Genomic DNA, 26,210 nt, shown 5'->3' with positions numbered 1-26,210 from the left:
ATCTTGAAAGAGAACAGAACAAAAGGCAGCCATCATCCAAAAAAGAGCTTTGGATGCCGTTCAAGAAGCCTGGTGAACTATTCCTGAAGACTACTTAAAGAAATAACAAGAGAGTGAAGGTTAAAGGTGTTAAAGAAAAAAAAAGTGGTCATAGCAAATATTGAGACTTTTGTAAAGGGCTGGACATTATTAGGAAAACCTGAGCAATATATTCAACACAACAGCACATTCACAAATGTTGTCTTAACATGGTTTATAATGTTCAGATTTTTAAACAATAGTGTGTATTAGTGAGGTCATAAATGGGATGTTGTACTGGGAAACATTATTTTAGATTACTCCTGCTTGTGATGCAATAAATGTCTGCAAATGAAATCACTGCAGTTAGACTATGTGAAGACCTTTTATTATACGGTATTCTCTGTAGACCAGTCGGCTGTAACTTTGCCTCTGAGCTGAGTCTTTTTGAATTATAACATTGTACATATGCAGACTTAATTTACCATCCTGTTCTCCTTCATCACCCAGACACGGGTAAGTCCTTATGCAAATCCCCTCCAATAGTTTCTAGTGAATTTTCTCCTTTAACGCTGTTAATATCAGGAAATCCTAGACCATCATATTTTCCATCTGTAATCTTTCTTACTTTCCTAATGTTTCCATGACGGCCTGTCCTCACCACAAGGAACCTGGACTCTGAGCCTTGTCAATTTTTCTCTCTTCATGGGAGGAAAGATCCGTCTAACACTCTGCTCTCTGCTTTGTCACACAAGCCTCTAACTGTTGCAGCCTTCTTTCCTTTTCAAACAATCAATCAAGCACAAACTTCGAAACAGACTTCCTGCTGCTTAGCACACGAAATGAATTCACAATTATCCACACCTAGTTAAACCCATAAGCACCACTTGGATGATTTGTTGCTTGATTTTTTTTTTCTTTTTTTGGCCAAAACTACACAAATTAAACGCTAAAACACGATCAACGAATAAACGGCACACAATACCAGTGTCACATTTCAGCGGCCTCGCCTTTAATAGATGCACAACATGAAGCTGTGTTCTTCAGGCGTGCAGCTCAGACTGAATCTGTGCTTCTTCCTCACATTAAAAGGTTTCATGTCACCTGAGCATATAACAGAATTAACAGCATATTAGGCTGCCCTCGTGAAGCCAACTGTTTCCAAGTTTAGCACCAGGGGGTTTACCCGAATTGAAAACAAAAAGAAAATAACCATGGAAACATTTTTTTTTTTGTATTTTAAGTTTAAGTTACAAGCATTACTGATGCATAATAGAAAATTGGAATATTGTGTATGAGATCAGCAGTGATAATTTGTTATAACAGTTATTCTGCAAAGACAAAGGTGTACAGTAAGGTTGGCTCGCTTTACGACTTGCAGGGTTTTATTTTTTCATGCTACACCACAGTTGCTTCAATATACATTAGCCAGAACATGTTTTTGTTAATGCATCCTGATGAGGACCAATCTGTTCTCACAATGAGCACCTCTACCTGCAGACAGAAACATAACACAGAAATGTATTTTATCTTATTTATTTTGTCCCTGTTTGCTGAAAATGGAGTGTTTATTGAATCTTCTGGTGTTTTTTTAATGAATTAAATATCATTTTGTATATATGAGTTTTAATTTGCATCATATTTGCGACATCCTTTTTTTTGTTCCTTTTTTCCAATTTATTGGTTTAAAATGATATATTTAGCAAATTATTTAGGTTTTAAGGTCCACAGTGGTGATGTAGAAGACTCAAATACTCATGTTTGAAATATGATACACTAGTTGTTAAGGGGTTAAAATCTGCATTTGTCATTATTACTATGGCAATTAGAGGTAAAGGCTTTTAAATAGAATAACTTGGGTGTACTGGATTTATTTAACACATCCCTAAAGCTAAGATTACTCCTCTACATATGTCTGTTTGCACAGATATATTTTACATTGTCTGCCTTTTTGGTAACTCACTTATAAGGCCCAGACTTGGCAGTGTGGCTTCAGCCTTTCTCTGTTGTCAGATAGCATCGAGACACAGCCTCTGACAAACCCCCCCTTAAAGCTTCGCAGCCCTGATGGACTGGGGATGTGCTTTTCATTTTCATTTTCAGAACCATTTTGCAAGCATTTCTCACTTTATTCCACATTTTCTTCCATGAAACGTTTTAGCACTCATCAAACTTTCTGCAGAGCTGCAGATCGTGACGTACTGAATGTACTAAACTTTTCCATTTTCACTTCTGCTATATTGGGACAATTTCTCTTGCTATTCTGTTATTTTCAGACCTCCCCTGTTTCATTACCTGCTGACTCACTCTACGCGTCTCACCAGAGATCTAGTTAACAACCGCATTAAATATTTTCGCTGCAGATTGCACAGTAGATTCAATTCCTTGTTACCCTTCTTTTCTTCTTTGTCTTCTTAATTTACAGTCGCTGCTAAGCCATCTTCTTTTTTTTCTTACGTAACTGCTTTCAAACTCCAGGGTGCCTCTGCCTTTTTCCAAACCCAAAGCCACAAAAGTGGGAAGGACCCTGTGGCATAGATATATTTTCCCACAAGGCTTTCAAGGGTGTGTTGTTGGAAATGTAAACAGCGTGCAGTAGCAGACAAATCCTATTTTTCATTAAACTCTGTCAAATAAATCACATAAAAGAGCATTTTCATATGTTTTTTTTTTTAAATGTGGTCATGAAAAAAGCAAACCTCAGGACTCATTAAGTGTAATCATCTACACTCTGTCGGTTTCACATGGTTAATGGTGTATATTATTTCTCTATCACTCAGAGATTGGCACACATTATTTAGTATTTCACATGATATTTAGCACAAAGCCTTCTTCTGTGTTTTTTTTTTCTTCGTTTTGTTCTGTCATTTCTGCACTAACTCTCCAAATTAATCTATAACAGTTTTCATGTTGGTGTAGGACTTGCGCAACATCCTTCACGCTTAAGTAGTATTAATCACCATTGTCATTTGAGTCCCTAAATCCCAGTGCAGTGCTGCTCTTGGCAGCACATGTAGGAAGAAAAAAGAAGTATATGTTCAGAGGAATCACGCCAATGTAACACATGGATATTAACATTTCAAAGGCAAATGTCTTCTCCCCATGTGTGCGAGGTCATCATTCTGTCTTTCTCTATTATATACATACATACATACATATATATATATATATATATATATATATAAAGCTGATTAGCATCAGCACAACACAAAGTATAAAAAGGAGAATAAAAGTAAAAAAAACCAAACATTTTTCTTGCATCAAGACGGAGCTGTCACATAAGCAAAACCAGTGTTATTCTTGTCATGCTGGACAGTTTAAAGGGACCCTTAGAAAATCAGGAAAACGTTTCCAAAACTTAAAGCAGCCGAGTCATGCATCTGGTCTAAGATGCCTTTTGATTCAGCCAATAAAAAGCATATGCTGAGAGCACCAAGGTGCCTTTAAGAATAGCTCTTTGTCAGGTCTCAGTGCCTCTCCTAAAAAGCTTGTGCTTCAGACATTTCATATGCCAGCCAGCACTTCCTCCCATTCATAGCCAGATCAGCTTCAAAGGGCGAAGATGATGTCACAAGATTGAATCCATTACCATTTATGGCGTGCCTTATAAAAATGAACTGCTTTCTTTTTCTTTTTTAAATGTCATTTCATACATACAATCAACACGTTTCTGATTTTAAGTTATACAAATGTGTTTTATGGCACAAAGTTATTCACCTGTATTTGCCTGCACTCACATTTAGCCTGTGATTTGTTTGGGATTTATGAATGAGCTTGTGTTTATTAAAAACATGTTTACTTATCTAGCTGTTCCAAAATTTGACTCTGGGTGTCTTGACGTCAGGATCCCTTCAGGTCTCCAGCAGAGTAAAAACATATTTCACTCTGACTGCTCAGGTGGTTTCAAAATATGAAAACAGCTCAATATATCTTCTATATCAGACTTCAGTTTGGAGCTAGTGTTTTCTTCATAGCTTTCTTGATATTAAATCTGACAACGAACAATCTTCATAAATGAGGCTGGTTGGTTATAAAATGAGCTCCGTGATTTATTGCAGATCTGGAGGAGAGTTGGTACTCGGAGCTGCAAACACCATCGACGTTACTACTGAATAGTGCATATAGCCACCTAGTGTTGGTGATGAGTAAGGCTGTTGTCTGTTTTTACTGAACTGGGGATCTTATAATAGGGGCTTATGCTGTAGTGCCGGTCATTCGGATTCTTACCACAGATCATGGTGGAGCTTTCCATTTCTATAGCTTTTCACCCCTCACTGTAACATTTTAATTTGCAAGCCTTAATCTTGATTTTGAAAACAGATGAATGTATATTTTCAAGACCAGAGCCTCTTAATTGAGAAAGAATGATTTTTGTTTTGGGATGTTACCTTGACCAGTGAGATACTGCTCTATCCTTATATTTTAGATCCTGTTGTTGGTCGCTACTGTTCCCTTCTTCCGCTAACGTTTCTTTCTCAGTGGACTTTTTGTGAACTGTTCTATATGATTTAGATAAGTGGAAACAATTGCTTCCCTCTCACACTCACATCCTGCTTTCAGAGGGGAAAAGGTATGGGTGATTGAGATTCAAAGAACGAATTCCTTCCTTTACTATTAAGGAAACATTTTTGAGCAGGGTTATGTCTTGCCACTGGTGAGGACGCACGGAAGACTTAAAGACCCTCCAGGTGACTCTTTCAGCTATTGCATGACTGCACAACCCTGACGCATCTGCGGAGGACGAGACTGCAGCAATGGAAAGTATTTCAAATGAAAGTGACATTTGGCAGTTCAATGAATCTTGGAGGAACTCGAGTCTCATTAACGGAACCGGTGGCTTGAATCAGACAAACCCCTTGAAGCGGAATGAAGAAGTGGCGAGGGTGGAGGTGACTGTGCTCGCCTTGGTCCTCTTTCTGGCACTCGCGGGTAACCTGTGCGTCCTGTTGGCTATCCACACAACCAAACACAGCCAGTCTCGTATGTATTATTTTATGAAACACCTGAGCATCGCCGATCTGGTTGTGGCGATATTTCAAGTTCTCCCTCAACTTATCTGGGACATTACATTTCGGTTCTATGGACCAGACATCTTGTGCCGGTTGGTGAAATACCTGCAGGTCGTTGGGATGTTCGCCTCCACTTATATGTTAGTTTTGATGTCTATAGACAGGTGTTTGGCAATTTGTCAGCCCCTCCGTTCTTTGCACAGGAGAAAAGACCGTTTATATGTCATATTTTCCTGGATCCTGAGTCTGCTCTTCAGTATCCCGCAGATGTTCATCTTTTCCCTGAGGGAGGTTGGCTCGGCCGGATCAGGGGTGTATGACTGCTGGGGCGACTTCGTGAAACCTTGGGGAGCCAAAGCTTACATCACATGGATCAGCCTTACCATATACATAATTCCAGTGGCCATACTGAGCATTTGTTATGGGTTGATAAGCTTTAAAATATGGCAAAACTTTAAACTGAAAACCAGACGGGAGCAGTGCATAAACTTGACGCCTAAAACCACCAAAAGCAACACATTGGCCCGTGTAAGCAGCGTAAAGCTCATCTCCAAGGCGAAGATCACGACAGTGAAGATGACTTTTGTGATCGTGGTGGCTTACATCGTCTGCTGGACCCCCTTTTTCTCAGTTCAGATGTGGTCTGCGTGGGATCCAGCAGCCCCCCGTGAGGGTAGGATCAATGTTTAAGTTTCATAATATGCCAAGTGCGCGCCAGTGCGCAAATCGTGCTCCACGCGTCCTTACGCAGTTACATTAATTTAAAACATGCTATTCCCATCACTCCTTTACGCACCATTCACACAGTATTTACAAAGGAAAATTAAAGATTTTTATTTATTTATTTATTTTTAATCTGGTCCTCGTTTCTTTGTGCACCAGAGCGCGAGTTAGTTGAAACAGACTGACAAAGAAAACCCAATTTAAGCCGTGCGTACTCGGGTGCTTCGTGTCTTACGTTTTATAAAGACTCAAAGAAAACCTGGTTCTGTTTTTACTAGAACGGCAAACTGTACAGGGTGGGGTAAAGATTGGGTAGAGGTGAGAATTTACGATCTCGGTATAGGAGGTTTTACGGTGAAACAAACGCAAACAAAACAAAACGAGGAAAGAGCTTCATTTGTTTCACATAAACGTTTGGAAGCGCAAAGCCAATGTGAGATATTCACGTGATTTTAACAAAATATATCATATGATACACCTGTGAGTACGTAATTAAAAGGTTTGAATGTGTATTGCTATCCTGTGACTGGCACATAGGCAGGAAACCAGTGAATTCATTTAACTGTTTTCAGTAATGTTTTTCTCATCTCATGATACACATTTTTGCGGTTAGAAACATTATTGTTGGGATTTTTAAAGGGCAAAGCAGGATTTTTCAAGTTTCTTTTGAGCCTCCCTGCACTGCAGAGACTGAGTGACGGCTAATCATTAACCAAATTAGTGTGCGCCACCACGCGCTCAGCAGCTTTCATTTGCGCCTGTGGGGTCCACTGACATTTAGCCACAATGGCCACTAAACAGCCATCTACTGTATTTGGTCTCAGTGTGTATGGATCTGCGGGACTGTGGCCACACCCACTCAACATCATAAGCTTTAACGAGCCACAATACACTTGCACATTTGAGCGACATTCATTAAGCAGAAAAGATTAAAAGCCCATATTTATCACCCTGGCGATTAAGAAAATTAAATTTCAGCCATTAATCCGAGAGAGTTGCAACATAATGTGCTCGCATCTCATTGTGAATAAAAATAAACAGTCAAAGGGCATTGCAAAACTTTTGTTTGTCACTAAATCATGTGTTCTTCAGTGACCATGAAAAATGTGTCTTTTCCACACAGCACAATAAGATGAAAGAAACTGTCACGATGCCCCCCTGAGCAAAGGGGAAACATTCTCTGGTGTTCTTCTGCTTCTGTGGGTTTGCATTAAAGGGTTCGGCTGACCGGAACTTCCTTAAGCTCCATTGTTCACACCAGATGTGTACACTTACACTTAAGTTTTAAAATAAGAGGCTTATTGCTCGATAGTTTGCTGAAAAAGGCTAATTGGTGTAAGGGCGCCGTAGTCAGCGTTAGAGAAGCGAGAAAAGAGTGCTTTATCCTGTGAATGGAAAATGAAGTGATTCATTTATTTTCTTTTGCAGAAGGCTCCATCAGTGCAGGCAGGAGGTTGATGATTGAAAGTGAACAGCACTCAGAAAGGGCAGAACTGGCAGTGACACACGCCAGTGTTTATGCACAAAAGGCAGACAGGAATGCCATCCATGTGTGCGTGTGCAGATAAACTTTTCATTAGAGTCATAATAATTTTTTTTTAAGTTAACCCAGACTGCTTAAGAAACAACAGGAAAAATCAGTTAATTTAATATATGTTTTAAAAAGAATCAGCAAATGGTTGTCAGTTTTCAAATGGAATAGTCATTAATTTCTTTAATCTAATATTTGGTTGGGATACAAGTAGATGACAGATTGTGCTTTGTATTACACTGGATGATTAGTAAGGATCATACAATAAAACTGAATCACTGCTCATGGGAATAAACAACTGTTGCATATTTTTCTTCTAATTTTAAGAGATATACAATTTAGAAAATGGGGAGATTCAGAGAGAAACAGCTACCCTGCTTTGTCCAAAAAAAATTCAGGCTTTGCCAGTAACTGCCTGGCATTCCTTCTATACTTAAAGGCCAGGAAAGATTTTGACATACTGGTTAAACAACTAATTTAAATGTATTCCTTTCAGATTTTCATTTTCACATATTCAATTAATTAGATAAAAATTATTAATAAAAAGTTTTAACAGTCTTGGCTACAGGTGGATAGAGCCAGGCAAGCTGTTTCCTGTTTTTTCCAGTCATTATGCTAAGCATAATGATCTGACGGTCATCCAGATCATGGTAATCTTAGGATCTGGAAAAGAAAAGCAACTTGACTACTTTAAGTTTCTTGTAGATGTTTCACTTCTCACTTGAGAAGCTTCTTCAGTTCTAAGACCAAATTGTGGAGAGTCCCAGGTATTTAAGCCCTAGTGGGAGTGTCCCTTAAGATGCCTTATGAAGCAGGTTTATCAAGAGAAACTCAGGAGAATCTTCTCCGAACACAGCATCCCAGTGCACTTCAGACCCAGCCACACACTCAAAAAAAACTGGTTCATCCCAAGGACAAAACTCCCAAACAAGCTAGACAACGTAGTGTATGCTGTGCAGTGCAGCGTGGAGTGCTCAGACCTCTACATTGGAGAAACCAAACAGCCTCTCCATAAATGCATGGCACGACATAGAAGAGCCACCTCAACAGGACAAGACTCAGCTGTACATCTGCATCTAAAGGACAAAGGTCACTCTTTCAAGGATGCCATTGTTCACATTTTGGACAGAGAAGACAGATGGTTTGAAAGAGGAGTAAAAGAAGCCATCTATGTCGCCTGTGAACGACTACCTTTGAACAGAGGGGATGTCTTATTAAGGAACAACTCCAACTAGGGCTTAAAATTTAGGACTCTCCACCATTTGGTCTTATAACTGAAGAAGCTTCTCAGATGAGAGGTGAAATGTCTTCAAGAAACTTGACAAAATCCAGTCGCTTTTCTTTCCAAGCTCCTTAGACTAAGTTAAGGAAAGCAGCTCCAGTGCAGACAGCACAGTGATATCCATCTTCTGGAGCTTAGTTTGCAAAGAAACCAAAGTATTCCCTTGCTGTCATTTGAACAAAGCATTTGTATACTGTCTATGGTTGTGCAGCATACACACATTTAGTGTATGAATATCTCCCCAAAGTTAGTCAGTCTTAATCCAAATTCCTCCCAAACTACTGAGATGTCAGCGTTATTATACTATTCATGTTAAGGAGACGGGACCTTTCACAGATGAGAATTTGACCATTTTTAGCACCTGTTAGGCTTATCAAAGCTATTTCTGGAAATGTCATAGGATACTAAAATGTCCCATTCCTCTCAGGTTTGTTAGAAGGACATCAGCAGCATCTGTGATTTCACATTTAACAACCAGACAGATTTCATTATGTAGAGGACAAAAACGGAAGAAGGTTAAAGCCTGAGTCAGACACTCGCAGAATCACCCCACCCAAAAAAAAAAAAAACCCCGAAAGAAAATTTAACACAAACATCTCCCCACTGAGCCTGCTGGCCTCAGACACCGGCTCACACTCTATATACTATTGATCAGCATTAAGTGCTTGAGGAACACAAAGCCCCATTGTTCAATCTCCAAGTGTTACACTTTTTAAAGGTCATTTCCTGTATATTGTCTTTACGAGATGTGAAGGGAAAAAATGCAATTTACTCATAAATATCACATATTGTAATAATCAAAATGAGATTACTGAGATGTTTGTTTGCCCACAGGAAAAAAGACTCAGTATTAGGTCGTCTCAGTAGTGAATTGCTGAGAAGTCTTATGTGCCGGCTATTATCAGTTGTGGCAGCCAGACAGATGTACCACCCAGGAGATGATGTCTCTTATTCTTTTCATTTGCTGAGTGATTTATCATTTCCTTGTGAAAGACACCAGAAGCTAATTTATTAAAGCCTTTTTTTGTAGTAGTTCCTGATATTATTCAGCATCAGTGCAGGCCGTGCTCTCACTGCTCTGATAATAAATGTCTGAAAACTGCAAGCTGATCTTCTGCTCTGTCTGTTTCACACACTATTGCTCAAATCGTAGCATCCATGACCCTCTAAAAGGAGTTTGAGTCATAAATCCAACCCTTAATGGCTATCAGTCAACTCATTTAATCATACATGTGACTTTCACGCCCTTCCAAAGACCCTTTACATTGATTTTTTTCTTTCTTTCTTTCAAGCTTAGGAATTGTCATTAAAGACAACATGAAAACGGGAGGAGCATAAACACACTGAAGGAAAGATCAGCAATCAGTGAGATTAGGTTAAATACAGGGTGCAAAGTAATTATATATATATTCCAGACTCATTTGTTAAATGTCATTTGAAAGGTGTAAACTTCATTTTGCACGCTTCTGCAGGTTACTTAGTGTAAGGAATCATAATGACACTGCAGGGGAGCCATTTTCACTTCTCTCATTCTAACTGTTCCTCTTTGCAGGAATTCCCTTTGTTTCAGAACGTCATCAGGCAACACTTTTCTTCTTTAAATAATTCACCATTTTAATTCTTTGTGTTGTATATTCCCCCTTCTTGCTCTGCCAGCATCCTGAAACGGGAGCTGTTTTCAGCAGGAATGCATTTTCAGGAATACCTTAAATGTGTCGGCACAAGCAATTTTATTTCAGGTACCAAGCACTGCTCGAGTCACCGTGTGGCGTTTAATGATGACTGAGATTGCAATGAAAATGCCAGACTGGTAAGAGGAAACAATGAGTACACAACCAGGCTACCTTCTGTAAAGCTAAAGCAGTGGCAGCTTGAGACATTAAAGCTGATATATAGAAATGTTCACGTGCCTCCACCCTGCTCATTTTATTATGCTACATGTTCACATGTGCTGGAAAGTGGAGGCGAAAGCAAATCTTTACACTGGCTAGACTGAACCTCCACTTACTGATATCTTGCTATTTATGTGTGTGTTTGGTCAATATCAAAAATATCAACTTTAGGACTTTGTGAGAGTACAAAATTATTAATATTTATCTTCAAGATATGTTATTTTAGCACTGCTGGGATCAAAGAGACGGGCTGACCGACTGCTGTTTCCCCTAAACTACACTGCTTGGGTAAAAAAAATAGTCAACATTTTTAAAGGAAACCAAGCAAATATTACAGATGACTGCATGTTGGTTTAATCTGTGGCTGTCAGCATATCAATTTTTTTACCCCATCATTAACTTTATTATAAAAAAAAGATCTTTCAGTTTGTTTGTCTGTTTGTTTGTTTGTTTGTTTTAGCAAATGAATTAAAGTCATAATATGATGATATGAAGGAAAAATGTACAAAAGATTTCAAAAAGAAAAATTGCAGATATTTCAATATTATCAACACATCCTCACCTCCAGCTGACTGTGCCCCCTGAGCCTGCTTCTGTTGGAGATTTCTTCCTGTTGAAAGGGAGTTTTTCCTTCCCACTGTTGCCAAGTACTTGCTCATAGTGTCTGATTGTTGGCCTTTTTTCTCTATTATTGCAGGGTCTTTACCATACGATATAAAGTGCCTTGTAGTGATTGTTTTTGTGAATTGTCACACTATAAAAAGAATTGAATAGAATTGAACATGATATCTTTTTTTTAAAATCACAATTATGGTCAATATCAGTGTAACACGGTACCTCATAGACTTTTTGTGAGTCATGAAAATATCCACTGTGAAAAAACTCTACTGGGATAAAGACAGCTGTACCGCACTGTCAGCCAGTCAACAGCATCTTATTTGCTAGAATACAAAATTTCACAGAGTAAACAAGCTGCCTTTCAGTCCAGACTTGGCATAAATCTTTCATCTTTGTTATCACACCACAGTAACTTTTCTCTCTCCCCACACGCAGCCATGCCCTTCATTATCTCCATGCTGCTGGCCAGCCTCAACAGCTGCTGCAACCCCTGGATCTATATGTGCTTCGCCGGGCATCTGTTCCAGGATCTTAGGCAGAACCTTCTTTGCTGTTCCACCCGCTACCTCAAGTCATCCCAGTGCCACTGTGAGCGTGACTTTAACTCCAGTCACAAGAGCAACTCTTCAACCTTTGCCATTAAGAGCACTAGCAGTCAGAGGAGCATCACACAGACTTCTACCACATAAGCCCCGGGCCCTCCATTCCCCTCCTCACACTGTGCCCTCAGCCTTTCACTACGTGCTGTCGACCATAAAATATCCAGCAGTTTGATTTCTTTAATGCCTCCTCACTGAGGCTTGCCGTTTAGAAGTGGGAAGACAACAAAAGTCTTAATTTTTTTTCTATTTTATATCAGAGTGAAGTGGAAAAGGGATTGTGATAAAAGAAAATCTTCAGCCGAGTATTCCTAGGGGGTAAAGTGTTGTTCTTTAAAACACACAGAGAGATAATCACAGACTAAGCTGTATCTTCAGCTGATTTATTTTTTATTTTTTGTATTTTCTTCTTACACTTTTCATTTTAGATGTACAGTATATGTTTGCAATGCAGAAAAAATACAGTATTTAAAAAGCTTTTAAGCACCGTCAGCCACAGCATTGGTTCAGTTAGTGTCACCAGCAGAGCTTATGGATCCTACTTGTCATGTTGTGTTATGATGAAATTGTTCTTCTGTTGTAAATACTGCACAGCACATTGTTCATTTTGTCACATTTTCAGTGGACTGCATACCTGTAAAAAATGTAAAACGTTACTTGAGTTCTTGTTAGATGTGAGATGCAATGCCTGTCACCGGTAAATATTTTCAAAAAAACATATTAAAAAAATAAAGAATGAAAGCGACCAAAAATACACTCATGATAGAATTATTTAAACACAGCTGACGCTCATTAGTTTTCCTTTTGCCTCCTGAAAAAAGTCTAAAAAGATTCTTGGCATAACATTCAAGCTGGGAACATCCTGTTTAGGCCCAAAGTTCAGTATAGGGTTGAGACCTGACCTGGTCACTAATGAGTGACTCATGTTTCTGTGAGATACCTGGAGGCAACAGTTGCTGCATGACATGAAAATAAAATAAGCTGTGACTAAATAACTCTGACGTGTTGACAGTCTGGATTTGTTAATTACAGCACAATGGTTATCAATACTGGTAGCCAGAAGGGACTGGAATGAAAAGTCAAAACTGTATGATACAATAAATATTATAATTAAATATGAATAAATAATACTGAAAGTACAGCAACATCCCTCAGATGTGTAAAAGGCGAGCTTCATTATTATTCAGCTGCCTTATACCAATCGAGCCAAGCTTTAGATTTAATAATGAAGAGTCAAAATGATGGATTTGAGTAGGCTAATATTTACCTTGAACAATCATACACTTACTGGCCACTTTTTCAGGTACACCTGTTCAAATGCTCATTAATGCAAATACTGAATCAATTAATCACGTGGCAGCATTTCGGTGTATTGAGGCATGTGGATTTGATCAAGATGGCCTGGTGGAGTTGGAACCGAGCATCAGGATGAAGAAGAAGATCATACTACTGTGGGTGCCACTCCAAGAACAGGAAACTGAGGCTACAGTTCACACCCACCCACCAAAATTGCACAATGGAAGATTGGAAAAAAACACTGATTGTGACAGATTCAGATTCAAATAACTTTATTTATCCCAACTTATTGGGAAATTAAGAGTGCCACGAGTGGCATATTTAGTGAAACAGAATAAGTGGCTGGTGGTTGTGGTGTCATTTTGTTGGCACACTTACCCCCCCCTTGGTACCAACAGGCCACAATTATCCGAGTTCTGCCGCTGACCATCACTTTATGACCACAGTTATCCATCTGCTGGTGACTGCTTCCAGCAGGATAATGCACCATGGCATAAGTTCAACTCATCTCAAACTGGTTTCTTGACCATAACAATGAGTTCTCTGTACTCAAATGGCCTCCACAGTCACCAAATCGCAGTGCAATAGAGCACTTTAGAGATATGGTGGAATGAGAGATTTCCATCATGAATGTGCAGCCAGCAAATCTGCAGCAGCTGTGTGATGCTATCTTGTCAATGTGGAGCAAAATCTCTGAGGAATGATTCAGCACCTTGCTGAAACTGTGCCACAAACCAATGATGCAGTTCTGAATGCAAAAGGCAGTCCAACATGTACTAGCAAGGTGTACCTAATGCAAAGACCAATCTTTCTATTAAACAGGTATACATATTTATGGATTCAGTCTTTTGTAACCTTGTTACTGTGCTAATGTTTAAGGCCACTAATGGCACCATTATTATTTAATTACTTATAAATGAGCAGTTATTGACCACATCAACAACTTTTCATTCACAAGTACTTTATGGGTACATTAATTAAAAATAAATATGGAGGCCAATCAGCGTGTGTGATTCTCTTTTTAAATTTATGTTTCGAAAGAGGCAGATAAAATATGTAAATGAATAATTTAAAAAATGAGTATTTATATTATAAGTCATATATTTTACTCACTAATTGCCTTTTTTCAGTGATTCAGCAATTAATTTTGTGCTCTTGAAACTGAAAATTTCCTTTTGAAAATAAAACCCTGCATTTCCTTTTAATCTGCTTTCCAGTGGATTCAACCTGACAATCCAGTGTAAGAATTCTAAATATCAGTAAAAAGGTTGAATATTGCAGTAAAAATATGTTTTGTATCACAGCACTAAAGTCTGGGAGATTATAATGTGTGTCTTGGTTATTAAAATGTGTGATGTGTGATGAGAGTTTAACCTAATTAAGTCTGGAAAAATTAAGAGCATCATTCTAGTAAAATGAAAGCGATTAAAGCCGTTTCGTTTTAATAAAATGTGATTGCATAACTGCATAAGGCTTAGCATTAAACACTGTGATAATGTCTTGAAGAGTCTGCTATTTCTCAGTATTAACTGTGTGTTACCTAGAGCCTGGTATGGACTATACAAAACTGATGTATAGCTAAAGAAATGAGTGTGGTGACAATGAATTATTGATCGTGGATCTCAGACACAAAAGAAAAGCACATGAAAGATACACAACAGCAACCTCTGGTGGGTCACAGTTCACAGGTCACCTCTTCCAGAAGGACTGTATCAGTGAAACAGATGTTAGTGCACAGATATTTTCTGATGCCTCTCAGAAGGTTTTGAAAAATGAACACAATGCACTCAAACTCTGGTGCAACATACTCATCAAAGAGATTTTCTGTCCAGTTTAAGGTATTTTTGTAATGTTTTGGCTTCTCAGACTGCAGGTCTAAAAAAAAATACAAAAGGAACCACACTGTGAAAAATTAACACAGATCTCACAAAGAATTTTTACTTCACTCCAACTTATATGTTTAGAATTGACTGAAATACACAAATAAGCATGTTTATTATTCATCTCATCACACTTTGAATAGAGGAAGTGTCTGTTTGAAACATGTATGCATTTGTAAGTCTTCAAAACAACTATTAAGTTTTGTACACTAATCAGAAATTAGGGGGAAATTACATCAGAATACACAAAGAAACCGGATCAGACAAAGATAAATTCCTTTAACAAAATTCTTTCACTCATGTTAAAGTATTAACAATAAGATCCATTCATTTAATTCAAGTGAAACAATTCCAGATGCAGGATCATACAGCATCAATTTTAAGATGGCCAAATGCAATTCAATAAAGCAGCAGCATCCTCAGGTTACAGCAGTGTCGTGCAGTTCGTTTCATGTGCAGTGAACCAGTAGTCATTGTCCGAGCATTTTGTGTAACAAATAATAAATGAGGGTGGTCGTATCTAGACAGGGCCTTTCTCCAGAAGTGCCAGAGCTGTCGGAGAACCACACTGCCCGCTTCAGCTGTCACAGAACTTCTGTTGGCAAAATCCACAGTGGGCATGTCAGGATTCAGATCGATGAGTCAGACACTGGGAGGGTGGGGAACAGCATGTCATGTCAAGGTGGAGGAAGAGTATTAGGCAGCAAGCGAGATGCCAAGTCTGGTCTTCTGGTGTATAAAAAGATACCACGCTTCATCCGATCACGCTACAAACACTACTGCAGGAGTTCTTAGACTTCTTTGCGCAGTGCCACGCGAACACTGCTGAAGATCTTGCCCAAGGCTTCAAAGAAGGGATCGCAGAAGGTCTGGATGCAAAGGGAGTAGATGCGGCTCACGCACTGCGACTCAATCAGGCAGCTCTTGATGCAGGGCACCACAGCCCAGATGTGGCAGAAGGAGATGCAGGCAAACAGGAAGCCCCAGAGCAGGGCCACAGGGATACCAAAGACAGCAGACAAAACGCGGTAGCACCAGTATTTGGACACAGTGAAAGTGGTGTAGCTGAGCTTCCACACCCCATCCAGGCTGTGTGTACCATCAGGCTCTGCAATGACATCCTCAAACTCCACCTAATGAGACATTTTAAAAAGCCATTCATTAATACCAATACACAAGAGCACAATGCTTTTAGAGCAAGCGTCACACACATGGCAATGACATGCTTAATAATTAGTATTCATATGCCTCAGAAGGCTGCAGTGTTGGCGCATGCAGAGAAAATAACTGTTTGTTGCACTTTGTGTGTTTCAAACAGAGAAAAACTGAGGAGTGTGTTTAATGCAGCATCGTAATAATTCTAAAAGCTTTATTGCAGCACAAACCAAAGATAAACTCATGTAAAATTCATGAGAGCTACTTTACATTGGTCTAATTTGTTTTTTAGTTTTCTAAAGTGCAGTCTTGGTAAGTTGCTTTTTCAGCTCAGGCTCAGTGATGGAAAGCGATCATGTCCACATCTAAAGCATTTTCTTTGCTTCCAGAACATTGGTTATGATCAATTTGGGAGTAAAAAGGCTGTTTCCCGCAGAGATAGCGGGGTGAGATTATCCTTTGAACGAACAAATGAATGAATGAATGCACTGCTGTTCTATATTTTTCTGCATGGTCTGGGCCATTTCAGGCATTAGAGTACTATTAGAGGCATATGTAAAGCAAAAAGCAGTGTAATTTTAGAAAAACCTAACATGCACGTGGTTCATACGCAAGCTGTCAAGTCCTCCGGAGGATTCTGTGACTAATTGAGGGATAGTGTTTTCATGAATCATAATAAATCATTTTGGTTTAATGAAAAAGCAAAGAATCTGAAGTGTTAGCAAGAAGGATTTTATGGATTTAAATTATAAGTGCTAACTCATCAATAAAAGTACCATCTACACAGGAGTAAATGGATTAAGGATAGCCCTTACAGTTTGATAAATATTTCAGTTATTATGAGTTACTGTTGTGTAATTTTCTGAAAACTGACAAAAGAAAGCCTGTAAATCAGTCTAAATTCAGACATGCACTCATGAGCTTACACACTACACACGGCAACAATCCTCATTGTTTAAATGTTTACCTTTAGTCAAACAATATATAATCTAAAAGTATGGTGGATTCTGTCCTTACATAAAGGATATTGTGGTGACAACATGGCAACAATCACAGTATAAACAGTAACTTAAATAACAAATCGTGGCACAGTGTATCAGTTTCAGGCTGTCCTGCCCCTTTCCTAAAATAAACTTTGCGTTCTGCACAAGCAACAGGAATAGCTCTTGGTCTATTTAGGGATTTTTTTTTTGCCATTACACTCATATGTTATCACATCTTTTTTTCCCAGCAACCACTTAAAAAAATCCACATTTCCATACATGCAAGAGCCGGTGACAGATTCTTAAAGCTTTTAATGGCAGGGTGTTGTGTCCATGCTGCACAAACCTTCACCACGTCGTCATTGATCTGCTTGGGATCTCTGTTAATTAGATCTATCTCTTTGGTGTGGCTGTCCTTCACAAACTTCTCCTCATTAGTGTTGTACTGGTACTGATCCTCCATGGTCGGGCTGCAGGTCCTGGATGAAGAAAGTGAAGATAAACCTTCTTTAATCAACCTGCGCGCAGCAGCCTGAGTTCGCTTCTGACCCCAGTATCACTACTGTGCCGCTCCCGCTGACATGCCAGGGGACAGCTGCTGCAGACGCCCTGGTAAAAATGGAGGCCTAACCCCCCACCCCACCCCACATGCACAGAGAAAGTTTACACTCACACACTTGCACACAATGTAATGCACACAGACATAAAAGGAATGTCTTAAAGGAGAACCCAGGGTTGTGTCACATTTCACACAGGGTTGTTGGGCTGACTGGGCCGGGTTTGCACAGAGGCCCCAACTTCCACTCGAAAGTGAGGCAGTTAGTACACACTGTCTTAAGACTGAAGTTAAGTTTAGAGGATTGACTTTAACGTGTTTGCACGTAAACAATCAAGGATAACAGCACTCTGTTCCATTAATGTAATGGTAATGTAATTAATTAATGTTCACATTAACACTCAGACTCATCCTCCATGTGCTTTTTTTCTCAGCTTAGAATTTGTATTATAAATTTGATGCACTTTATATTCTTTTAGAGGGCTTGTCGGGACGGTTTTGCCATTACATGCTGAATATGTTTGCAATTTCCAATGTTTCACTAAAAAATATGAAGTCTTTGGACACACAACAGAGTGCTCAAATACTAAAGAAAATACTGCTCCATCATTGGAGGAGCTCTGAGGCAGAAAAGTAATAACAAAAAGAATTTAGCTTTTATATTCTAATCAATATGTTTACTTTCATAATAGTAATCATAACAATAATGTGACTCAGTCATTACTTTCCATATGTTGTGGTACAGAGCATGACGAGCCCACACAAATGCATGTCTTTAGCCTTCTCATATACTTCTGATTTAGTGACAGGGAATACATAAAATTCAATAGTCCCCAAAATAAAACAGGCTTCAGTCTTTCCTAAGCTCTGCAGTTGTTGCTATCAGTCATAGCTTTCTATATCAGTATATTCCCTAAACAAACTCATACACTATTGCTGAAAAAAAAAAGGAGGTGGGGAATAGGAGGCAGCGCAGAGATTGCTGTTATGAAAATTGTTACAAAGGCTCTTAGCACCACCAGCAGCACCGGCAGCTCCATGTTGCTATGTATCTCAAACAGTTGCGTGTAAGAGAAGTACAGGAAGCTTGACTGTGGATCAAGGATCGGCATTCCTTGTCCCAGTTTCCCGTTGGTAGAGATGGAGATGAAGAGGGAGAGGTGGAATGAGATCAGAGTGCATGTGATTGGGTGCCAAGCCAATTAGGGGTGTATTCTTGGCGCTGAGGCAGACGGACAGAAATAGCTCTGCAGAGAGTCACGGTGGGCATACCTCTGTCTCCATGGGTGTCAGTGCAGTTAGCTGAGACTGCACTGGCTCTTGTCTTCCATTTAATGTACACAGACACACAGGGCTCTCACGCCTATATTTAGAGTCATATAGAATGTCGTGGGTAGAGTAGGTATCACTAACTCAGGTTATATTACGCACACAGGTGGTGCTCCCTTTGCAATGAGCACTGCTGGGTGTGTAACTTGAGACAAATACAAAATATGATTTATAATGAAATGAATTTACAATAACAATAAATTCTTACTTTGTTTAATCGAATATTAAGTTTGATCCTACAAGCTGTACAAATGAGGTGAATCACAACATTTACAGATTTGTTTTAATTTCTCAAACACAAGGGGTAGCACGCTGGTTCAATAGTTAGTTTTGCATGTTCTGCATGGGTAATTGAGCTTTCTTCTACAGTCCAAAAATTTGCTTGGCAGGTTAATTGGTGTATCTAAATTGGAATATGCAGATGTGATTGGGTGCCAAAGCAATCAGAGGTCTCTATTTGAATATGCAGATTTGAGTTGATACAGATGATGGTCTGTATTTGACTATCATCCACAGATAATGGCAGACAGGTTCCAAGGTTGCACACCTTCTGGCTCTTAAACTTCCACTCCTTTCCATTCACACTACATTTAACACAGAAGGCTTTCTGTTATAAATGTGTTACTTCCAATCAAGTTAAAAGAAGATTCAGAGGAACCTTTTTACATAGAAAAATAAATCAGAGTGGAATTAGTTGTTGGTCTCCACCTTCAGCTATCATCTTGTTTAATAGAAAATACTGCATATAGCTGGATTCAAAACCTTAAACCTAAAGTTGTTAGCAGGTGTTAATTTTTTATTTATTTTTTTACATATTTGCATTCATATAGTCTTCATTAACCTCGCATACACATCAGTCCATCCAGAGGACTGTCCAGTGCTCTACTAGAGCTCTTAAGGCCTCCTAATCTGTTTTTATAATCAGTTCAAATTTTATGGGTGGATATCTTTTGCAAATTAATTGCAATATCTGTCATTCACTTTGCTTTCAGTGGATTCTTCTTTTACATGTGTATTAAGGAGGTTTTTAATATAATTTATTATTGAATTATTATTTATTAATTCCCCTCAGTGTATGCTTTTTGTGTTGCCCTTATCTAGACAGCCAAAAGGCTTTATGCATAATGCACTATTAAATTTAGAAAACAGAAAACTAATTATATATTTCAGCATGACAAATTGCATGATAAGTGAATAAAAACATAGAATAATCACAGATGGTTAAAATACAGATGATCATTTCCCTCCCAGCAGAATTAGTATGCAGTCTGTTGCCGCTGTTCATGTGCCATAATTGCTGTTTTAACCAATCACTTCCACACAGTGTGTTTCCATCAGTTTTTATCTTTTGCCAGAAGGATGGTGACTTGACCACAGCACTTTCCAATACTGGTAAAGAATGGACTGATAAAAATGTTCAGTATGCTGGCCCACACAGTCTGAACCCAGTGCATATTGATGAGAAGGAGCTGCACACATGGCACGATCAACCTGAAGGACACAAAGAAGAGGGCAAAATAGGAGCTCATTTAATAAAAAGGAAGTAAAAATCATTTTGGACTCCTGGACGGAGTCCCCTGAATGTATCAGAGAAAACGTGACAACCATTTCTGCCTAAAGATTCTTACTTAGCAGAAAACTAGTGCAGCTATTCAGTCTTGTCTGTAAGTCTGCTTGTCACAGTGTAAGCGTCCTACCAGATATGCAGGCAGCTGAGCACAGCAAAGAGGAGCCCTGCTGCCAGTGAGACTGGCACAGCCAGCAGGAGAGAGATGAATCGGTAGCACCATAGTCTGGATACCTCAAACAGGGCGTGACTCCATAGCCACACTTTATCAAAGCTCCGCACAGAGGGGGGTTCTGCAATCACATCCTCAAACATGACCTCCAGACACAAACAGGGAGACTGTAAGTGATTCCTATGCTGGCATTAATGCTATTTGCATGTTACAAATATCAGAAAATGATCATGAGAGATGAGGTAAATGAATGTGGTACTGTATCAGAGAAACAAAACAATACTTTATAACAGTGGTTCAAAACTATTTCTGCCATGCTCTCCTTCAGATTCCAGTAAAATTTCAATACGCTCACTCCACGATTTTTATTAGTGACTAACAATAAAAAATCATTTACATGTCACTAATAGCACTATTAGAGTATATGAATATAGTATTGGGAAACACAATATTATTAAACTGGTAATTCCTCTTTGAGTTACCAGGCGTTCATTGAGTGGAAATTAAGGACTGAATTTATCCAAACTGGATAACAATTTACCTTTACAAACTTTATAATTGGATGAATCACCTTTACAACAACAACTTAATTACTAAATCTGTATTTCACTGGTCAGTTTAGCAGCTTGAAAATATATGGACAGCATGTCCAGCAGCTTTGTTTTACTGACCAGTCTTGATCTCATGATGTTTCTCTAATAAACTGATAAAGTGCACCCCGTCTCGTGTCCTGTACTGTGTATTCTTTGCTCAGGTTTATGCTGGTTGCACATTAGTTACCTTAAGACTGCTGTTGACTTTTTTGGGATCCCTGTCATAAATCACAGGCCTCGTGTCACTGTGGATGAAGTCCAGAGCTTCAGAGTGAACATCCACTTTTACTTCCAGCAGTTCCCCCAATGGTCTCTTCTCTTTCAATCTTTCGTCCTCCATTTCCAGTAAGCTGCGCTTTGTGTCTGCCTGGTATCATCAAAAACAGGGAGGATGAGCAGGAGGACGGCTGGCTTGTTGCTAACACCCAGGTGGAACATAGTATGCTGCTGACTTAACTGACTGCTGTTGAGGAATGCCTTTATTGGCTTTTACAGGCGTGCTTTGACATTTTGTGACACACTGCATTATAAGTCTCATTTGTGCCTGCATGAGAAATATCCATCACTTGTGGAATCAAATCAGTCCTGACTTCCTGCTTAAATATTGCCAGGGTGATGATCAGGGGGAGTACTCTGGCACTCACATTACAGAGTTACTTCATCATAGGGACAGTGTTTGGCAGTGTTGGTCAATTAAATATACACTCCTCACCAAATCAGCAGCTCCTTGCTAGCAGTCCCTATCCTCACAGCATAAGGTAAACTGTCCCATTGATGTTTTTGGTGTTCTATTGTAAAACTGTGCCTGTGTGTAGTCACTTTTTTTGCTTCAGCAAGGCTCCTTGTATCAGTAAACCAAAACTCAAACCTTAGAGTCTTTAAATTTTACTCACAAAATAAATTCTCATTCATTTTATAGCATCAAATTAGCTTTATGTATTGATTAGTGCTGTCAGCGTTAATCTCATTAAAATGACGTTAACGCCATAACCGCATTAACGCGACAAATCTCCGTTAGCGAGTTACCACGGATGGCCCCGTGCGTGACAGCACTAGTATTGATTTAACATCACATTAAGTGTATTTCTACATTTTGTAGTAGTGTGTGACTTTTTTTCCCCCTGACCTTTAAAAATGTATTACTAAAGGTTTCTGTCACTTCTGTGTGTGGTGTAGGTGTGTTTTTAACATGTTCTTTGGCACTCCCCTCTAAATTAATCAAATGTATCTTTTGATTTATATTCTGGGCACAACTAGATGCAACTGTGCTGTAAAGAGTGTCAGATTTGGTCATTAAACATTTCCATACACAGACAACAGTGTCACATCTGTATAAGACTTAATATTCCTATCATTGCATTTACATTTACAGCCAGACACTCTGCAGACAACGTCTTTTTTGTTATGTGTTGAAAATTATTACATCTTGGTCTTGCTAGAGATGTCAAAATAAAAGGATGTGAGGAGGACTGACTGGTATGTAGCACACTCTGTTGGTCATGGTTCTTCATTGCATTTTTTAATATATCCGTGTTACTTAAGTCAGTTGTTAAATCAACTATTCCACTCACACATGCTTAAATTGCTCTTTTTCCCCACATGCTTGGGATGCAGTACTGTGGTAGTGTTGGCAGGATCTGATTAGCTGATGATTAATAGCGTTTGGCAACCACTGTGATGAAAAGCCCCTGGAAGACTGTGTTATATGATTGTGTTCACAGTCAGTAGATTCACTTATTATTAAAAAAATGCTTACATAGTTTTATCTATCTTATAAAATTATCATTTTAATCAAAGTCATATAATCAGTTAAAATTAAGAGGAAAAGCAGTAAAGCAGCATATCCTTGCAGTTTGAAAAGATACCATAAGCACTGCACAAGTACTTGGTTGGGGATACTACAATAATATTCAACCAGAATTAAAATATCAAGTGTACTTTATCCCGATTAGGTTCTGTCAGCACATGCTTTGTGAAATGGCAAACAATAAATGAAAACATAATATTAAATAAAACTAATAACAAAGCCCAGGCCATAGTGGTAAGACTTATAGTATTGTATGTTTTATTACTATTTTCTGAAAATGTATTAAAACTGCACAAAATAAAACCTGAAAACAACAGTCTAGGTCATGATTTGTGTTGAGCTAGAATTCTTCCCAGATTTCATCATAGCTGTATTACACTGTGTCCTGTGTCTGCAGCTCACAGGCCCAGATGAATTGCCTGAATATCTGTTAAGAAGGCAGGCACACTCTGATTTGAAATACCTCAAATCTTCATGACTGGATTTTTTATTTTCATGCCAGCTGCAAAACAAAAACATCAAAGAGTGCATACGTCTGTGCTGTCTGTGATCAGTTTATTCCAGATCAGGCTTTTGAAACGTTTGTGTCAAAGTGAGTGTTCTTTCCTTTGCCGCGATTCAGCCGGATGAGATAAGACCCTACAGATATCTTAAAATGAGGCCCCCCCAATCCTTCAATTTCCTCTATCTGCACAGATATAAACTATTGACAGGTCTTGGACCGCTAGAATTACATTTTCAGATTCACAGGGTGGAAGATGCACATATAATATGAACATCAGAAAATAGGCACAAAAGCACCCAACACCAATAACCCGCTGCTGTTTTATACTCCCTACAGCTTTGTCAGATTTGAAGAGAGAGGTCAGACTTCTGTCACACCTTTTTCCTGTTTCTGTAAAAGAAATACTCGTGCATTTCAAAGCTGTTTCCACACCGTGTGTGTGTGTGGTCATGAGAAATGATATGATGGTGATCCAGACTGTGCACGGTAAGAAAATTCCCCATGAAAGTATAAGACTGTATTATAGATTTGTTAGTATTAAGATTTTCAGAGTGTACATCCACCTTTACTTCCAGCAGCTTCCCCGTTAATTTATGGTATGTTTACTGTAATTAACATTTTTAAATTGCTGCTACTGTATTCTCAATAGAGAGTTGATTAAATTATGTAAACTATAAATGCACCTTCTATTCTTCTTTCTTTAATTATGAAAAAAATTCCACTGTTTTGATTATGGGAAAACTGGTGTAATCAAAATTTTACCAGCCGTCCTCAAGGCAACCACACAAACACTGGAATCATTACAACAACAAAGGCTGAAAACAGACTAACTGAAAAAAAAAGCAGAATAGCAACAACTTATCAATTAATGATTCAAACTTAAAGATTTTGTGCTTGTCATGAGAAAATACTGAGTTTACAGTAAAATGTACAGTAGTCGGTGGTTAACATTATCCCCAAAGACATCAGCATTTACACAATTTATTTTTGCACCAATGTTTTACTGTGTGTCCTACTAGTAATCTCTTGATTGTGGTGTGTGAGTCCTAAATGTCCTAAATTGTGTGTATTATTATAGTCTCATTATTAACAAAACTGTACATTTGAATAATAGAGTCTTTCATGCTCCCATGTGTGCTTCTGCATCATTAATATCCACCTGGTAACAAAAAAAAAAAAAAAAAAGCTACCATGGTATTCACCCAGGGATTAAATACAGTTAGGTAAGATTGGTGCATCGTGTATACCACAGCAAGTGAAATGGTGTTAGCCAGTATTTGCTGTAACCACTCTATTCTGTCTTTTTCCCTGTTTGTGAAAGACTAATACAAACAGCAGAGGCCATAAAATAGCACTTTGTCACCACTCTCAGAGCATTATCATTGCTCAGTAATGATTTCCATTGTAAATTTACTATCGTTTCCTCACCATACCTATGTCACTATTATAGTAGTCCATATTTGCAGGGTCTTCTGTGACCTACCTTCAGTCTTTCTTTGCATGTTAATGATCCGCATCTGAACTTCTAGACCTTTTCAATGTGAATTAGCAAACTCCAATCAGGATCTGATTCTTAAGTATACATCCAGCTAAAAGGTCGCTGGTGCTGTGTGAATCACCTCCAGTCACTCAATTTCCATGACGACAGAGCTAGGTGATGTCCGTGATCCATCAGCATATCTGTTGCACAGAGGAACTCAAATGTATTAGCCCTCAGGTTCATGTGACCTCTGAACACAGAGAGTATTGGCACTTTGACTGGATTACTTGGTCATACGTGATAAACACAGACTCCTGAATATTAAATAGAAAGGCCCACAGCTTGGAAACATTGACATTTAGCACTTTAAAAATGTCAACACAGTTGACGATCAAAAATAGCATTTAAATGTAAATTATTATTGAGATATGCAAAATACTTGTTACTGACGGGAAACTGGGAACCAACTCTCAAGACCTTATTATTGCAGTATTGCAGATTTACATTTATATAGAAAATTCCTACAAACACTGTTAATATCATACAATTACATAGTGAAAGGTAAATTTACATGGGGGAATAGATCATCATTTCAATATTTCAGATTACAGTACAACCACAGTCCCTTGACCTAAATAGGAAAACCTATCATAATTAAAAGATAAAATATCCTAAACATTATATATGTACTGTATTTTTCGGACCATAAGGCGCACCGGATTATAAAGTGCACTGTCGATGAATGGGTCTGTTTTTTCATACATAAGGCACACCGGATTATAAGGTGCATTAAGCGAAACAAAACAGAGAAGTCAAAATTTACTCAACTCATTCTTCTTGCTTCCTCCACTGTATTGTGGATAGATTATCTCAGTTGTTCTCCTGACTGAAGTTTGTTCCGTTTACAGCATCCTGCCATGTGATTGCATTTGTCCCTAACCGTCAGGAACCCTCATGTTAACTTTTAGCAAGTAGAAAAAAGTCAGTGTTCATCCTCCAGCTTTACTGTGTTTATGTTATGCTAACATAGCTGTGTCGCTAGCGATCACGTAGCACATCATTATAGACGAGCTAGCCCAACTTCAGTAACCCTACAAACGTCACTGCTGTTTAGTTTACTGTCTTCATTTATGTTGGAGTGATAGCAGAGCTGTACGTTTTAATTTTTTCAGAAACCTCTCAGTCAGAACATGGTATATGATATTTAGGTGGAAA

The 26,210-nt window shown here is 38.6% G+C and overlaps 3 protein-coding genes across 3 annotated transcripts; 1 reads left to right on the top strand and 2 right to left on the bottom strand.

The window, feature by feature from the left end:
- The first annotated feature begins 4,240 nt into the window (after positions 1–4,240).
- On the top strand, positions 4,241–12,897 carry oxtr (oxytocin receptor). The gene is made up of 2 exons (XM_031757144.2): positions 4,241–5,700; positions 11,509–12,897. Exons 1-2 carry the CDS (start codon positions 4,773–4,775, stop codon positions 11,760–11,762), a joined length of 1,182 nt encoding a protein of 393 aa, XP_031613004.1. The 5' UTR covers positions 4,241–4,772; the 3' UTR covers positions 11,763–12,897.
- A 1,978-nt stretch (positions 12,898–14,875) lies between these two features.
- cav3 (caveolin 3) lies at positions 14,876–17,851 on the bottom strand. Its single transcript, XM_031757165.2, has 2 exons — positions 17,333–17,851; positions 14,876–15,981 (listed from the first exon to the last, which is right to left on the bottom strand). Exons 1-2 carry the CDS (start codon positions 17,447–17,449, stop codon positions 15,640–15,642), a joined length of 459 nt encoding a protein of 152 aa, XP_031613025.1. The 5' UTR covers positions 17,450–17,851; the 3' UTR covers positions 14,876–15,639.
- A 1,971-nt stretch (positions 17,852–19,822) lies between these two features.
- On the bottom strand, positions 19,823–25,838 carry LOC116333925 (caveolin-2-like). The gene is made up of 5 exons (XM_031757218.2): positions 25,824–25,838; positions 24,999–25,195; positions 21,391–21,570; positions 20,569–20,756; positions 19,823–20,362 (listed from the first exon to the last, which is right to left on the bottom strand). The coding sequence occupies exons 3-5, from the start codon at positions 21,541–21,543 to the stop codon at positions 20,206–20,208; spliced, it is 498 nt and encodes a 165-aa protein (XP_031613078.1). The 5' UTR covers positions 21,544–21,570; positions 24,999–25,195; positions 25,824–25,838; the 3' UTR covers positions 19,823–20,205.
- Between the last annotated feature and the right edge of the window lie 372 nt (positions 25,839–26,210).

Source organism: Oreochromis aureus, linkage group 5, assembly GCF_013358895.1.
Source record: "Oreochromis aureus strain Israel breed Guangdong linkage group 5, ZZ_aureus, whole genome shotgun sequence".
NCBI classification, from domain to species: Eukaryota; Metazoa; Chordata; class Actinopteri; order Cichliformes; family Cichlidae; genus Oreochromis; species Oreochromis aureus.
Note: the sequence above shows the minus strand (reverse complement) of the source record. Positions and strands in the feature narration are given on the sequence as shown.